This window comes from Eriocheir sinensis, chromosome 14 (assembly GCF_024679095.1).
Source record: "Eriocheir sinensis breed Jianghai 21 chromosome 14, ASM2467909v1, whole genome shotgun sequence".
Classification (NCBI taxonomy): domain Eukaryota; kingdom Metazoa; phylum Arthropoda; class Malacostraca; order Decapoda; family Varunidae; genus Eriocheir; species Eriocheir sinensis.
This window is the reverse complement of record NC_066522.1, coordinates 13,642,753-13,660,255: the sequence shown is the minus strand read 5'-3', so window position 1 is coordinate 13,660,255 and position 17,503 is coordinate 13,642,753. Positions and strand designations below refer to the sequence as shown.

At 42.1% G+C, this 17,503-nt stretch overlaps 2 protein-coding genes across 2 annotated transcripts in view; one reads left to right on the top strand and one right to left on the bottom strand.

Moving 5' to 3' along the window:
- The first annotated feature begins 1,518 nt into the window (after nucleotides 1–1,518).
- LOC126998509 (replication factor C subunit 3-like) lies at nucleotides 1,519–9,522 on the top strand. The gene is made up of 7 exons (XM_050860260.1): nucleotides 1,519–1,747; nucleotides 3,839–3,976; nucleotides 4,254–4,419; nucleotides 5,127–5,326; nucleotides 6,172–6,290; nucleotides 6,893–7,061; nucleotides 9,261–9,522. The coding sequence occupies exons 1-7, from the start codon at nucleotides 1,661–1,663 to the stop codon at nucleotides 9,447–9,449; spliced, it is 1,068 nt and encodes a 355-aa protein (XP_050716217.1). The 5' UTR covers nucleotides 1,519–1,660; the 3' UTR covers nucleotides 9,450–9,522.
- Nucleotides 9,523–9,570: 48 nt separating this feature from the next.
- The window catches only part of LOC126998508 (helix-loop-helix protein 11-like), a 36,219-nt gene continuing 28,286 nt past the window's right edge, over nucleotides 9,571–17,503 (bottom strand). The window contains exons 4-8 of the mRNA XM_050860259.1: nucleotides 16,589–16,833; nucleotides 16,094–16,267; nucleotides 15,466–15,705; nucleotides 14,733–14,875; nucleotides 9,571–14,367 (exon numbers count right to left, since the gene is read on the bottom strand). Coding sequence (XP_050716216.1) covers nucleotides 13,875–14,367; nucleotides 14,733–14,875; nucleotides 15,466–15,705; nucleotides 16,094–16,267; nucleotides 16,589–16,833 — 1,295 coding nt within the window. The 3' untranslated portion in view covers nucleotides 9,571–13,874. The remainder of the gene's footprint in view (nucleotides 14,368–14,732; nucleotides 14,876–15,465; nucleotides 15,706–16,093; nucleotides 16,268–16,588; nucleotides 16,834–17,503) is intronic.

Here is a 17,503-nt window from a genome sequence, read left to right as displayed (position 1 = left end):
TGGATGAACCATTTTGAGGGGGTTCATGATTGGTTAATGCCTGTTTTATTTATATGGTGTTTGGTTTAATTAAAAGTAAAAGACATACAGATGAAAATCTTAGGAACAATTATGTGTGGTGGGTAAAATGCAGTGGCTGCTAGAGTAAGGATATTATGTGTTTGATTAAAAAAGGTGATTATAAATAATCCCCCGAGCTAAGCATCATCTAAGGCCTTATAATTGTGGACCTGCTGGCTACTCTGCTTAGACTACTGTCTTGCCTAAGAATGCCCTGACCCCACTGAATATATATATATATATATATATATATATATATATATATATATATATATATATATATATATATATATATATATATATATATATATATATATATATTTTTTTTTTTTTTACAGCAGAGGAGACAGTGCAAGGGCGTAAAAAAAAATAATGAAAAAAAGCCAGCTACTTACTGCTCCTGAATAGAGTAGAGTGGCCAAAAAGAGAATTCAATTTCGGGAGGAGAGGTGTTCTGATACCTTCCTCTTGAAAGAGTTCAAGTCGTAGGCAGGAGGGAATACAGATGAGGGAAGATCGTTCCAGAGTTTACCAGCGTGAGGGATGAAAGAGTGAAGATTGCTGGTTAACTCTTGCATAAGGGGTTTAGAGAGTATAGGGATGCACTTGATCAGAAAGTCGTGTGAGGCGGAGCCGCAGGAGGGGTGGAGGCATGCAGTTAGCAAGTTCAGAAGAGCAGTCAGCGTGAAAATATCGATAGAAGATAGAAAGAGAGGCAACATCGCGACGGAATGGACCGTATTGGCTATACAGGCAGCGCCACATGTGGCCAGTCGGTGAACTGTCAAAGCAGTATTTCCATAGAATTCAAGTTCTGTACTAGAGTGCGTCTGAGGCTGCCTCCAGGATGCAGGGCCTTGATACCGCCACCGCTCCAAGCCACGACTGCACACAATTTACTCCTACCCGATTTCCTGACTCTACTATTTAACATGGAGAAAAACTGAAATCGGGTAGGAGTGAAATGTGTACTATCATCGGCTTGGAGCGACGGCGGCACCATGGCCGTGTATCCCGGAGACAGCCTCAGACGCACGTACTCTAGTCTATAACTTGAACTCTATGGAAAGGACAGCTTAGAGTTGAGTGGCCACATGTGGCGCTGTCTGTATAGCCAATACGGTCCATTTAAGAGGTAGAAGACTATCAGTGAGAGGAGGAGAGCAGATGAGACGAAAAGCCTTAGACTCCGCTCTGTCCAGAAAAGCTGTGTGAGTGGAGCCCCCCACACGTGAGATGCATACTCCATACGAGGGCGGACAAGGCCCCTGTATATGGATAGCAACTGTGCGGGGAAGAAGAACTGGCGGAGACGATACAGAAGTTGGACAACTTTAGTGGGTTATCCTTTTAAGAGTCAGCATGTTGTCACTGTATTGTCTATTCAGCCACAAAATGTAACCACTTACTAAATAAAGTCAATTTTCTTTCACAGGAGCTGCCGATACAAAGGCCTGGGCTGGGGAAAAATCTCGTCATCTGTGACATCAAGATCAAGATCAAGATCGTTAATAGATCAACAAGCCAAAGTGCGCGCGCTTTGTGAAGGCCACGGCGGTGTGACTTATTTGTCCTTATTTCTAGACGTACACGACAAAGCATGAGTCTGTGGGTGGACAAGCACAGGCCCAAGGAGCTGAGTAAGCTGGACTATCACCTGGAACAAGCGGCACACCTAAAAAAGCTGGTGAGGCGTGATAACTAATGCTCTTCTGGAGGGTTTCAGGGGCGGGTTAGGCTGTGGGTTTGTTTCGAGTTTGTCGTTCTGTCACTAGGATGGGGATTAGATCCTGTCGAGTTGCCCCGACTTCTGCAGGAAGGTCTGCGTACACTTGAGGGCTTGGAAGGCTTTATTGGAGCTGAAGGTGCCGCCGCCCAGCAGGTCCCCAAGAGTTGGCCTGTGGATGTGGAGTTTGGTTAGGGATGCTCTTAGGTTGGTGCGGAGGGAATGGAATCTTGGGCAGTGGAGCAGGAAGCCTCTTTTCATGCCACTTGAGCACGACTCTTGCCTAATAAAAAATGAGAAAAAAAAGACGATTATAGCTTACAATTGCACCCCATTTAACTACCTCCTGATAGTAAAGAAGGTCAAACCACATTTTTTTTTCAGTATTGTAGTAGGTTTTTTCAACTGTTGTATTCTGTGGCACTTTAACTATTGTACTCAGTGGTACTTTAACTATTGTACTCAGTGGTACTTTAACTATTGTATTCAGTGGTACTTTAACTATTGTATTCAGTGGTACTTTAACTATTGTATTCAGTGGTACTTTAACTATTGTACTCAGTGGTACTTTAACTATTGTACTCAGTGGTACTTTAACTATTGTACTCAGTGGTACTTTAACTATTGTACTCAGTGGTACTTTAACTATTGTACTCAGTGGTACTTTAACTATTGTACTCAGTGGTACTTTAACTATTGTACTCAGTGGTACTTTAACTATTGTACTCAGTGGTACTTTAACTATTGTATTCAGTGGTACTTTAACTATTGTACTCAGTGGTACTTTAACTATTGTACTCAGTGGTACTTTAACTATTGTACTCAGTGGTACTTTAACTATTGTATTCAGTGGCACATTAACTATTTCCACGCTAAATGGTTATAAAGAAAGATGAACAATGCAACAAGATCTGTAAGTAAAAATAGTGCCAAACTCACCAGTGTGATGAATGGAAGAGTAGATTATTACCCTTACCCTTCCACATTCCACTTGGTAATATTCTAGAAGTACACCCTTCATACTGGCAAACAAAACTTTTTTTTTTATTTCTGTTAGATTTCAGTATGTTTTGAAAGAATTGGCTAAATGCTTTATCGCAAGGCACTTATTTCACCCCCCCTCCCCCCAGTATTATTTTATTAAAGGTCACTCACAATGGATACTAACGTACAGGTTGAAAATCCTTTATCCAAAATTCTAAAATTCGAAAGATTTTTTAATGCTGACATGATGTGTCACAAATGGAAAATTCCACAAAGTGATGGGAAGGTTCCACCACATACAGCTGTTGTGTACTGCTCAGGGTTGCCAGGTCTGCGGTTCACCCGCCCAATTGGGTGGGTAAACCCACTGCTGCATCGACACCTTGGCCGTAAATACATCTGCCCGCCACCACCGCGGGTTTTGGGCAGCATTTGGGATGGGATTAGGTGGGAACACAGTCCACGACCTAGCAACTTTGGTGCTGCTATGTGTTAGTTTGTTGTCAGCAGTCATCACAGTAACACCTTCGCTTGTTACTCATTGTGATTACCGCGTGTTGTGTGCTCTATGGTGTAAAGATATTTTAAAAAATGTCAAAGGGCCTAGATATTTCAAAATCCAAAAAAATTTAAATCCACAACACTCTTGGTCCCAGGGATTTTGGATAAGGGATTCTCAACCTGTTCTCCAACCTTCACTAGAATCGCTTACCAGTATCCTGTAACATTCAGTGTGTATGACACCCATTGCAAAGTCAAACAAAAGCTGTGGCTTTAACACACCTGGGACCTGAAACCCCATTAGGTAAGGCACTGCACCCTTAAGAGAAACATGTTCCCTTCAAGACTGGTGAGTGAATGGAACAAACTGACAAAGGACACCTTATAAGCTCTAACACTGAGACGAAACAGTGGCGGAGCTAATATTTACAATTACTGCATTTACTATAAACATTATCTAAGAGTGAGCAGCTTAGGTTTTGCTGGAGGTTGTGATATATGGCTTTGTATCAAAAGCATTCATGTTTCATTAACACTCTGGGAATCAACTTCACTGCTACACTTCAGGTTGAGGGAGGTGACTTTCCTCACCTGCTGATCTATGGCCCCCCTGGTGCTGGCAAGAAGACCCGGGTAATGTGTCTGCTGCGGGAGCTGTATGGGCCTGGGGTGGAGCGCCTGAGGATAGAACACCAGAACTTTCAGGTTGGTAAAGCTGATCACTGATTCTGATGGTATTGTTCTTGTTCTTTGTTCCTCTTTTCTCACAACTTATTCTCATCTTTCTATTTCTGGTCCTAATTTCCCTATCTTCTTCCTCTTGTTCATCTTCTACCTCTTATTAGTGTGTTTTATTCTATCCAATTTGCAATCTTTCATGTGGTTATCTTTTTTTTAAGAGCTATGGCCTTAACCATTTTGATAAATGAACATACATCCAAAAGCAGCTTCCTTTTATTAAGAGAAATTACTTCTTCTACAGACTCCATCCAAAAAGAAGCTAGAGATTATCACACTGGCAAGCAACTACCATGTTGAGGTGAATCCCAGTGATGTTGGGATATATGACACAGTGGTGGTGCAGGAGCTCATCAAGACCATTGCCTCTGTACATCAGCTTGACACGTCTGGCCAGCGCGAGTTCAAAGGTGAGCCTGCCAGATATTGTCTGATAGCATGATATTTATTTAATGATATGTATATTTTGATATATTGAGGAAGAGCTAAGTTTTAAGTTTATACACACAGTATATGCTATATGGTACAGTGGTGATGCCCTTGACTGTCACTCAGGAAGTTGAGGTTCGCTTACTGCTCGGGCCAAAAAGTGTTTCACTGACAGGAGTGGTTACTGTGAACAGGGTGAATGAATGATTGTGGTATGTAAGACCCCAGCTGTATCAATTGATTAGTCTAATGAGCTCAAAAAAGCTCCTGGGAGGGCACTTGCTAGCAATTACCAGTCCAGCACATTATCAGACTGTGGGTGAATGACCCACACATACTTCAAACTATGTCCAATTACTTTGATCACTTTTGTCAATGTATGTCAGTTCCCTTACACTTTTTCTCATGGCCTCCAGTTATTGGTCAGCACAGGGATGGAGACTGTAACACCTAATCTGAGGGTTGGTTATAACTGATGGTAAACTATCATTGTAAAATAGTGATGGCAAGACCAAGACTGCATACTGCTCAGTAAAAAGGCAATTTACTGTACTGTTATACTTTGCATATGCCTTAATTTTGAATGTCACCATATGTAAGCAGATTGCCATACCAGACGTATTAATATTTTCTTGTATGGTGTCCTGCAATTAGTACAGTGCACTTTGTGTTTTATCATCCTTGACAGTGGTGATCCTGACTGAGGTAGACAAACTGACCAAGGATGCCCAGCATGCACTACGCCGGACGATGGAAAAGTACATGGCCACTTGCCGCCTGATTTTGTGCACCAACTCGACCTCCAAGGTCATCCCTGCCATCCGCAGCCGTTGCCTCGGTGTGAGGGTGCCGGCACCATCTGTGGAGCAGGTTGCTCAGGTGCTGCAGGTGCGTATAGAAGTATATGCTCTGTGACTTTGGGATTGTTAGAATCGAGGCCTATTGCCTGCACTGTCTGTGAATCCCAACCTTGGCTATACAGGCATGTGACACACTACCCAGAATTGAACCCTCCTCATCGCAAGTGGAGGAAGCCAAGGGGATGCCCACAAAGCAGAGTGCTCCATGTGCAGAATAAAAAACTGTCCACCAATACAGCAGGGCTGAGGGTTGGCTCACCGTAGGTACACTGTGACTGAGCAGCAGCATCCAGCCCATGTTGTTTCTTGTGCTTATTTATGTATTGGGCAGCAGTTATCAAGCATAACCTAAGGTAAAGAAATAGGTAGGAATATTCAAAAGGGTGTCAGATTGAGTTAAAGAGATGTTTTGTACACCCCTCTTTGAGTGTGTTCAAGTCATAGGAAGAAGTATGTACAAATGAAGGAATGCTGCTCCAGAGTTTACCAGCAAAGGGATAAAACAAAGCAGATGCTGGCTAATCTTGCATGAGGACTTTGAACAGCATAAAAGTGTGCTAGAGTAGATAGTAGTCTTATAGAGTGGGACCGAGGGAGGGGTGGAGGCATGCAGTTAGCAAGGAGAGCAATAAGCTTGAATATATTGATGGAATGTAGAGGTGGAAATTAAGAAAAGACTCAATAAGAGGAGGGGAACTGATGAGGTGAAAAGCCCTTGACTCTAACTGTTCAAAAGGGCTATTTTTATAGAATGTCCTCACACATGAGATGCATATGCCATTGAAGAGCAGACAGAGCCCTTTGTATGATTGAAATTTCCATTCCATTCCATCCATTCCAGGAAAGGTATTTATGTATATTGTGTTTTTACAGAATGTGTGTAAGAAGGAGAGCCTGATGCTACCTCCAGAGCTAGCAACCAGAATGGCAGAAGCTTCTAACCGCAACCTGCGCCGTGCTCTGCTGCTGTGTGAAGCAACCAAAGTGCAACAGTAAGTACTCTCCTCTTCTACAGCCACTCCTAATGACATTTTTTACCCCTACCTTTGCTTCTGCCACTCTAATCAGCTCCCCCTTCCACTCACCATCATCAGCACTCTGGCTCTTCTAACACCTGGAAAACCAAACCTCATCTAAATACTGTTTTATATTGTCACAATATTCTGCCTGTAGGTAAACCCCACAAGTAATTCTACTATGGATACCAAAAGTTTAAAGCAAGTGGTACCTTTTAGTAGAAACTTTTAGGTATCAGTACAAAGGGATGAATTGTATTAGAGTAGAAAGGACTGAGTTTCATTTTAATGTCCCTCAGTATGAAGACATATATGAACAAGATACATACACCTAGCTACAAATCTGGGTCGGGCTTGGGTGAGAAGAGTATAACAATACATAAGAATTTATGAAAACATGAAGAAAAATGTCCTAGATGCAAAAGTTGTAAGGTCTTTCAGGGTTCTACTCATAATTCTACCCTAGACAAGGTAGATAACATCTAAATGTGAGTTTGGTAGGATAGGGAGAAGGGGACACATGGGAGACTTTGGAATGAAAAGAAGAAAATATTAGTCTTCACCTGGAACTTTTGCAGATATCCTTTCAGCAAGCAGCAGGATTTGGTGGTGCCAGATTGGGAGGTGTACTTAAGAGACACTGCAGCCAAGATTGTTGAAGAACAGAGTCCTAAGCGCCTCTTGGAAGTGAGGGAGAGGATCTATGAACTCCTGACTCACTGCATCCCCTCAGAGATCATCTTCAAGGTTGGTCTCTTAAACTGTGTCCACATGTATACAAGTCGTCAATACATAATGGACATCATTCTAATACATATTTTCAAGCTTCTCCAGGTAAACATCTTCATCAAGGTTTATCTCAAGAAAACCTGATGGTCTAGGGATATCAAAAATACATGAATATATATTTTTTGAGAAAAAGTTATTATATGCTGTCTGGAATAGATGTAAAATTGCACACACAATGTTTGGTAGCTTTTATGGTCATTCAGAAAAGCTTTAAGCTTTTCAGTATTGTTACTGTAGTTACTTAGTAGTTACTGCAGTAGCATTAGCTAAAGAGGACAGTAGTTACTGCAGTAGCATTAGCTAAAGAGGACAGTGATGTGCCCATCATGACTTAACATTATATCAACATACCTTTGAAAGTTGGGTGCATATTATTTGTGACATCAGTACTCATTGTCGCCACCTCACGCCTTGAACATATAGAAACGTCCAGTGTGACAGCTAGGTTACCACAGTTTACCTTCCTGAGGTTGCTATATATCGACCAGCCAGAAAGCAGGGATAGAGTGAATACAAGAATTGTGTATTCGAATACGAATACTTAAAATTTCAACGAATACGAATACTTCTTGAAAGTATTCATGGATACATTCGTGAATACTTTTCATTGAAAAATACCTTCTCGATGTAACTGGGTGTAGAACTGTTTTGAAGTTTTGCAACAGTAAAATGAGCTCATAAACACACATTCAGCATCCACCCTGGCAAGTGGCAATTGAATCGGCCGTGCTGTCAGTCTGCGAACCCTGCAGTATACACGATGATTAGGCCGCAGTCACAGTCACGATCATGACTCGTGGCGCCCTCCCAATGTTCAATTTGCCGATAATCCGGGCTGCGTGACCTTGAGTGTGGCGATGGGTGTGCTGCTGCGACAGCGTTACATCTCACTGGGTGCAGATGGTGTTCCGACCGTCATATGTGGGTAGCGATAGCCTCCCAACATGATGGCCAAGGTTGTTGACGGTTGTTTTAACTGACACCAACCGGAAAAGGACGATTGTAACACCATCTGGGGGTGATAGCGATGTTATTAGGACTGCTGCCGATCATCTCGAGACTTCTTCATCTGTGTCCAGATGAGGATGCGTGCCCACCACAGACCCCACTTTGCCCCACTCCTCCTCCTCCGTGTCTTGCAGGCTGACTGGAAAAAATTTCTCATTAACTACGCCCACTACTATATATTCATCCAAAAACTGGAGAATGTGGGTAGTGGCGGCAGGGTCAGATGTTGGTGGAGCAGCAGTGGTGGTGGTGACAGGGCCATGGCAATGTGGTAATGGTGAACTGGTGGCCACGTGTACAGTAGCGATGCTAGTTTCCTTGCCATCTGCACTCGTGTTCAAGCCCCGGAGTAAAAAATAAATAAATAAATAAATAAATAAATAAAATAAAATAAATTTATATACCCCGGCAGACGCCACTCCATGCCCGCCTCCAAACAGGGGCTCAGCGTGGCGCCGTTGCTATTCTGTATGCAGTCGGTTGGGAAACCGCTGCCAGACATGCATTACGACCATCGTAAGTAGATTCCCTTCAGTGCCGACCATTGCCGACTGCGAAACTATGTTGTTGAGATGGGCATCCGATGGTCGTGGTTTATTGCTGGCAGATGTCGAGGAGGGCGCCGATTGTTTTGAAATTTCCAAAACTGTCGGCATGCAGCCTGCGGCGCCGCAGCGCTCAGTGAGATATGGCAGTGTCACAAATGATCCCTGGGATTACTTGAAGATTGCCGGGGTCACAAATGATCCCTGGGATTACTTGAAGATTGCCGGGTGGAGCCAAGACAATCACCGTGGAAGGCTACATTTTCTGAGGTCGGAGTGCGCTGGGAGTGACTGATCGTGACCGCGGCCTTACACATCCGCCCAGCAGGAGGCTGGAGTTGTAAGGAACAACAGCTGTTATTTCGGATAATAAATTTTGAAATATTCGTCAGATTATTCACAGAATACAAATACTTTCCCCTTGTATTCGAATACGAATACTTTGATTACTGTCAATATTTATTCGAATATGAATACACCATCCCTGCCAGAAAGGGAGGATTTGCTGCTTGTTGAGCTGCTCCTGACTGCCCAGGCTGGGGTTGAGACCAGGCCTGCAGCTAGTCTTGCTAAAACATTACAGTTAACCACTTGATTATTCCAGGGCCTGTTACAAGAATTGGTCAAGAATTGTGATGGTGAGCTGAAGTGCGAGGTGACAAGTCTGGCAGCTTTCCATGAACACCGGCTTAATCTGGGCTCCAAGGCCATCTACCACATAGAGGCATTTGTAGCTGCCTTCATGGCCCTCTATAAGAAGTTCCTTGAGGAGAGCATGTCCAGTATGTTCTAATTCTTTAGCTCTTCATGTAGCTTTCATGTGTAAATGAATAATTGTGCTGCTTTGAATAAAATATTTAAAAGTGCATCATTAATATTTCATGCAACAAGGTAATGGTTAGGAAAACAATAAGTGAAGATGAGATTTTTTCATATTCTATATAAACAAGAGAGGAGAGATTTTTCATATTGATCTCCAGTTATATATTTATAAGGAAATAAAAGTAAAAAACTGAAAGCAGACACCTGCTGGAAAATGTAAAGGTGTGAAGTTTTTGCGAGGTTCAAAACTTAAAACGAATGTACAATTACCGACATTACAAAACTGACAGGATAACAGAAAGTACAAATCTTTGGTTTTAAGAAGTCAGCCTGCAGATGTACATGGTGGCAAATAATTAAGCTTTTTGAAGTTGTCATTGGAGCAGCCTGACCAGATCCACAACAGCAAGAGGCACCCTAAGGTGTCAAAGGTGGGTCTGGCTGCTGCAATGACCATAAAATTGTTAAGTTTAAAAAGTGTGGCTTCCCATGGCCACAACACACGACCAAATGGTGTGCTACAAACAATTCCCAGTGCAGCAATGTTTTCCCACTGTCCTGTGCTTGCTGAGGCACAGACTGCACTGTGTCTACCAGGCAGTCTTATTATTATCCTTGGATTTAGTTAAACCAATATTTTTTTCCCATCTGAACTTGTATCTTTTTGAAAAAATAAAATTCAAGTCCAAAGAAACATTGAAAGGCTTTCGCAAAACTACTACACTATTTCTGAAATGGCAGTGGGGGAGGTATCTGTGTGAATAGATTTGAGAAAATACTTCCGTGTATAAAACTTATGCATATCTGTAAATGGATAATAATTGTGCCAGGCAGCCGTGCAGAAAACAGTGTGCCAGCAGACCCAGAAATGTAAGAAAACCCTAGCACTAGAAACATTCAGTGACACTGGTGTGCAGTGTGGCACAACACCTTGGGTACACACATCATCCTGCACATGACAGTGAGAGTATAGGACCTTCAGTGTATCATTCCAATGGGCCTCTGCATCCTCCCCACAACTTAGATTCAAAACTGTTATTTGATGTCAAGAAATTATTGAATTCCTTATAATTTACTGGCAGTTTTCAGCTTTCCAGGAGAAAATGTTGATGCCCAACAGGAATGCAGTATGTCAAAACTCGAGGCTTGTAATAAATATTTGTACTTTCAAACATCTTGCACTCTGGTGCAAATTTCCTAATTGCCATAGAATGGTTAAAGTTGGCAGTGACCAACCACATCATCTCTGGAAAATTACAATAATTATCTCTAATCTGAGATTCAATTGGCACATGTAAAAGCCCTGCTTTACCTAACTGAAAACAACTACTGCAAAACTAATAATGGCTATTTCAATTTTTAAAAAGATGCCATAACAATAGATTATATTGGCTTCAACTGAGATCACTGCCAACTTAACACTTCAACAAGATCCTAATATACACACCCAATAAGATCTGTACCAGCTCCAGGGATTCTTTCTCACGGGTCTCACTGGCTCAAATACTCTCACGTGCACATGAGTCAGTCCTATCAATGCTAACAATGGAAAACAATCTTGGCCCTCACTCACTGCACTCATAAAGCCTAATTTCAGTGTTAACTTTTAACATCCCATATCTCAGTACACCAATAATACTTACACACATGAATCTGCATTTAAGTAATTAGGTTCACAGTGAAACTGTAACAAACAGTTAATTACAAACCTTTCAATGAGAATAAGAAATATGAAAGCCACACCAGACAGCTGACAACAGTAAGAGCATGAGGTTGTTTTATTAAGTGGTTAAAAAACATGTGCTTCAGACCCATATGTAAAAACATAATTAGCAGCATAACCTGTGACATTACTGTTGCTGAACTGGATGACCTTTACAGTGTTCACATTAGAGCACAACCTCCCTGCTCATGCCTGCATGATCAGCTGCCTGCCTCAGTATTATATGGAGTGTGAGGTGAGCAGTTTTCCTTCCAGAACAAGAGGTAAAAGTTATGAACATGATTAGAATTTGGCAAGAGTTCAAGCATGAGACGACTGATTCCTAACTATGTGTATTTCTCGGCAGAATAAAGACTATTTCCCCCACTACGTCCTCACTATAAACGATCTCCCTCACCAGACAGCACAGCTATCCCCTTAACCAAAACAGAGCTGGTCCAAAAAGTACCCTACTTGAGCAAATGCTGAAAGCCTTCCAGTTGGAATCTCGCCAAGACTGAAAGGCTAAGAAAGAAAACATCATTACATATAAACCCTGCCCCTAAAGGCATACACACATGGTAGGGAAAGGGGATGAGTGCCCTGTTTTACTTCACACTATAAGAATTTAGGCTTTCTGTTCCGCATCTTTTGTACCCCCGCCCCTCACAAGACATTTTTGATACGTACATGTGGTATATTTTATAACCCTCAAGTATCTTGCACTGCAATTCTACACAGCACTTAACTAAGTCCTTAATGTCAGATTCAAAATAAAGCTACCAGTCTCATGTTATCTAGAAGTATTGATGGTACCTCAGGAGCACTTCACAGGATCCTCCTTTTTTTAGGTGCCATCACACACACCACAAGCTGCCATACCATACACACAATCACCATAACATAATAAAAAAGAATGAAGAGCATAAGAGTATGTATGGAGGTCATGTCAACCAATTTACTATTTCCCCGTTTTCAAGCACAGCACCTTCTGGCATGCACAGGCTGCCAGCAGGAGCACACCAAGTAAAGAACTACAACAAAGTTTACACTGTTGAAGGTACACAATTCTTAATTATTTTCAACAGGAATCTATAATAGTCAGTTACACTGGTATCACAGTGTATTAATCACCGTGACATTGCTATTAAGTAACACCTAATAATGTCCATTACTTTTTCTGAGAAAAGAAAATTATTTAAATATATATAATTTCCTGTATCTTACAGAATGCTTATACTGTTTAACTTAAGTTGTGATGAATTGGAAAATAATCCACTCCCATCACAAAACAATCGCACATTCTTTGGAGAACTGAAATTTTGGTTGCAACTCCTTTCAAGACGATAATAAATTTCTTAATGCATGAATTTTTATATATGATAAATAATGGTGCCAATGATTGTGTGAGCACTGGGTGCAGGGTCCACTCAAGTCACCCTGTGTGCTGCACCACTGGGCTCACAGCACTCATTCCTCACTATATACAACTTATTATGTGCACATACACATACAAGCTACACACCCACGGGCAATATGCATACATACATACACACATGTACACCTTGTGAGCAGTGCTCCTTGTCTTCTGCCTGGTAAACAACTTGCAAATCAATACCCTAAATGGACAGTTCCTGCATGGAGGGCTTTGATTTGAGCACCAATTTTTTTGTGCAAAATTTATATTTTACATCTAAATTCTAATACATAATGCACAAGTGTAATGAGCAACTTATGTATTTGTTCAAATAATTAAAAAATAAATTAAACTTTCTGATGTTGGTTTGTTGTTAGCAGGTGTAGGTTGGGATTCCACAGGCAAGATTTCCTTTACATTACCTCCTAACCCTGCTGACCTATAGTTGGTCCTCCCATGCAGACAACTGTTGCTGCTTCTCCCATCATTTTAAGAAATGCTTTTAACTTGCAATTAGCATCAGTTTGATGAATTTGGAACATCTCATATCTTGTAAGACTTGTTACAGACTTCATATTAGAAATATGAAACTTTTTATAAACTTGTGTTAGTTTACTTTTGAAAATTGAAGCTTTTATGACCAGATAATGTTATACATACTGATCTTTTACTTTATCTTTAACTCCCACCTTCAGAGTACCAGTCTTTGTGCTAAACAATTACATATCAACAAAATTCAGCTTAAATAATATTTCCATATTACACATAAAAAAACATTTGTTAGTTCCTTCCAAATAAAAGAAAAAAAAAATAGAAGCGTGAGAGCTGAATGCCTGAGTCTCCCATGCCATCATGCTGCCTGTGGGACCAGTGAAACCAAAGCCCTGCCCAGAGACTACATATAAAATGTGGCGATAAGTTTTCCTCCAAGCAGAGTAGCAACCAAGCTGACAGTGACACCTGGAACGATGGTGCCAGCCACTCACGATATGCACAGAGTGAGCTGTCACATCTCCTGGTTCTCTTAACAGTCTATACTTTATACACCGAAGACACTATGTACAAGCTTTACAATATGGGTTTTTCTCCCCTCCGACCTTGCACTGGTGGCATTGCAGGAGTGGTGGCAACGGGCTCTGTTCTTAACAAACTCGGCCAGACAAGAACGTTCTGCCACCCACAGCTGTGGGTAGAAAAACACCACTGGTCAAAGGTAGCTTAGCTTACTCTCCTTAACGTATTAACACAGTCGACCTGCCCAGAAGGTCAGAAGAACTTTAGGGGTGCTTCACTACAATTACTCCTGGTCTTGAGGGTTGTAGTAATGTGGAGGAGGGGGAAGAGGTGGTGGTGGAGATGCTGCACACAGGCACAGCCTCAAGGGTTGCTGACGCCTGGGGTAGCCGAGTACCAGGGTGAGATACCAACCGTCCCCCAGTGTTGGCGTTCAAGCTGATGGTGGCTGCTTGTTGGGGTGCCAACCGGGAATGCGGAGTGTTGTTGGGGCGATGGGTGGTGGTGAGCTCCAGCGGAACCTCCTGAGGCTCCCCCACCATGTGGAGGGTGATGGGCTCCTCCTCTGCCAAGGTGACCTGCTCCCCCACATGGTCCTCAATGGTGAGTGTCTCATCAGTGATGATCTCCTCCTCTATGCGTGGGTGTTGATCCTCTGTTTGGAACATGTGGTCACCCTCCAGATGTCTGATGGCCTCACAGATGGTGTCTAGTGATTTCTGGCATGCCGCATTGGTTGAATTCACAATGTAAACACTGAAATAACAATAACCAAACATTAATTATATATCATTATTCCTAATTTCTTATTTCCCACATATGCAAGATGGGGAAGTCAAGCCTTTCCCAACAGTAAAAACACTAGTCACATAAAAAATAATTACTATTGAACTGTGTTACATATTCATCACTTTGCTGTTCAGTTTCACACACTCACTAACACTGCATGATATCCCATAGGAAATCAAAGTTATTTGGATAAATTCTTAAAGTCAAAATTCTCAAACATTCATGTAACATTGCAATGCAAATGTAAAAATGCATGGCCACTGACAATCAGTATCTTGGGAGATGTAAAATAGTACAATCCAAACTCTCATGAAGTGAAAACTTTTACTCACGTGTGGTTTTTGCTATCGTCCACATACTCAATGGTGGTCTCCGGGGAAGGAACACGAGGAGCCGGCTCCACCTCCACCTTGGCCCCAAACCTTCCAGAGGCTGTCAGGGCCTCAAATACTGAAGGGAGTGCATCCACACCACCCTGCAGAAAGCACAGTAAGGGTCATATCAATGAACTGTGTGCCTCTCTCTCCAGAGAAATTCACAAATAAAGGTTACTAAACCGGAATGTTGGCAAAAATATTTTTCAGTTGAAATTTCATAGACTGGCATTCATTATCATTGAAAAGGATGTTTCAAATATAGTTTCAGTCTCAGGAAGTAGCATACATATATGGAAATCCAAAGGGTTGAGGGAAGACACAAGATACTAAATTGATGTTCCAACAAATTATGGATTTTAAAATCCCAAACCAGAAGTGATGAGTTAGTTAAAGGCTATATAGAAACCACAGAGAAGGGATACAAGGGAAACATGAATCAGAACAGTCAGACTTATTAGAAAATACATGAAAAATCAAATAACTTGAATAAAAAACAAAGGCCCCCAAAAAAGGAAAATGTTTGAATTAGGAAAAAACAAAGTACTTAATAGGCAATTTAGCAGAAAAAAAGTAAAGGCAGTATTTTATGTAAATCCAATGGAAAACCTGCATATTCACAAAGAAAAAAACTAATGGGACATGTAAGGATCAAATGGGAGGAAGAAACAAGACACAGGAAGAGGCAGACCTTGGCTGAGGGGACGACAGTGACAATGGTGGTGGCAGGGCTGGCAGACACCACAGGGAGGATCTGGTTGTTGTGTCCGTTGGGGTTCAGGGGCTGCCGGTTAAGGACGGTTGCCGTCTGGTGTCGGTGTGGTGACTGGCCTATGACTGTGGTAGTTGTGGTGGTGGTTGATACAACCTGTGGGGCCACTGAAGGGGTGGTGGTGGTGGGAGGGGCAATGGCAGCAGTGTGTGCTGGTGTCTGTAGGTAAAAATTAAGACACCAATTAGAGGTTTGATTGCCACCTCCTTTCTTTATAGATTCAGAACTGAAGTATGTAACCTTCATGAAAGAATCTGGTAAAGTCTGCCTTCTGTTTTTTTTACTTTCAAGAGCTTGAAATTTGTTCAGGCAGGACACATCAGAATATCTGATGAATCACAAAGGAAAACGTCCTTTGGAATTCTTTTCATTTCCTTCTCTGAAGTAGTCTTTAGTGGGCTTCACAATTTACCAAGTTACTCAATCAGACATTGGCCTGTCTCCCTTAGTTAGAAAAGAAAGGAAGAGAAAGACAATATACTGACGAATTGAATTAAGGCCTCCTGAAAATTTGAGGTGTTTTTTTGTGGCAGTAAAGAGAACTTACTGTAGGGTGAAGCTGGTTATTGGTGGCGGGGCTGAGTGGCTCACTCTTAATGCTGGTGGTGCTGACAGGAGTCCGTGGGGTGGTGGTCACTTCCACCACGCTTGTTACCTGGCCTGGAGGCACAGTCACTGGCACTGGTGTAGTCTCCACCTTGGGTTCCCGCAGGTCCGCCTTCTGAGGGTGACAACAGGTGATAGAGTCAAGACAGAGAAGTTCTAGTTATGACAGTACTATTAAGGCATTTTGAAGAAAAAAAAAGGGTCTAAATATAATTCTATGATATACTACTCCTGAAGAGGTATATGGTATAATCCCTCTACTAAATTTCCTTTGATAAATTTCCTTGGGTATGTTGTAGAAGGGAGAAGAGAGAAGGAAAAGAGAGGAAAGAGAAAAGGAAATTAAAATGAAACAGACAGAAAGAGGGCAACACAGATAAACTGGACACACATACATACATGAACATATAAAAGATAGAGGAACAGCATGACTTACAGAGGTGGGGTGGGAGGACACTTCCTTCACACGCTCGGGGAAGCCACCACTAGGAGCCTCGAGGGTGCGAATGTGCTCCTCGAGGGACAGACGGTGGCGACGCTCCCGGTCCAGCTGCATTCTCAGGTCAATCATCTCCCGCCGCAGTTCCTCAGCTCCTCCTCCTCCATCCACCTGCGTGCTCACTACTACCTCACCGCCGGTACTACCATCATCGCATGGGCTCTCGCCTCCTGCTGGGCTTCCTGTGGTACAGATAATTTGGTTGTTAGTTTCACTCAAATTACACACAATATGCACAGTAACTTATTTATAAAACCACTACAGGTTTCTTCATTTGAAAAAGCAATATGTTGAAAACTTATGTACATAATTATATTATCATCTAACATGTCTCATACTGTGGAGTGTGGACATATAAATTTTTACCCTTCATACATATCAATGATAAGACTGACTCCTAACATTCAGATATACAGGTTATGCATATAAAAAGCATTACACCCCTCACCGAAAAACAAAGATAGCACTGTCACAGTCACTCACACAAACTATATTTGTCGAAAATACTTAAGATATTTCTTGAAATCACACAGCATTATCCTTTGACAAACCAAGCATGAGGCACTGCCATGAGAAAAAAAAAAAAAAAAAAAAAAACTTACCCTAATGCAGCCACTGAGCAGACCAGTACCACCCCACCCCCCACCCCCATTCTCGCTGGCCCTGACTTTGCACCTTACTGCTATGTCAGTAACCTAAGCGACCTTTAGATGCAGCTCCACAAGCACTCCGCCACCTGCTGTTACATGACCCACGGACTGACCTGAGGAACACCTGGAAATTGCGACTCGCTGACAACTGATTATGCCCTGCCTTGGCGCCACCACACTGCACTCCACTTCCTGCTCCCCT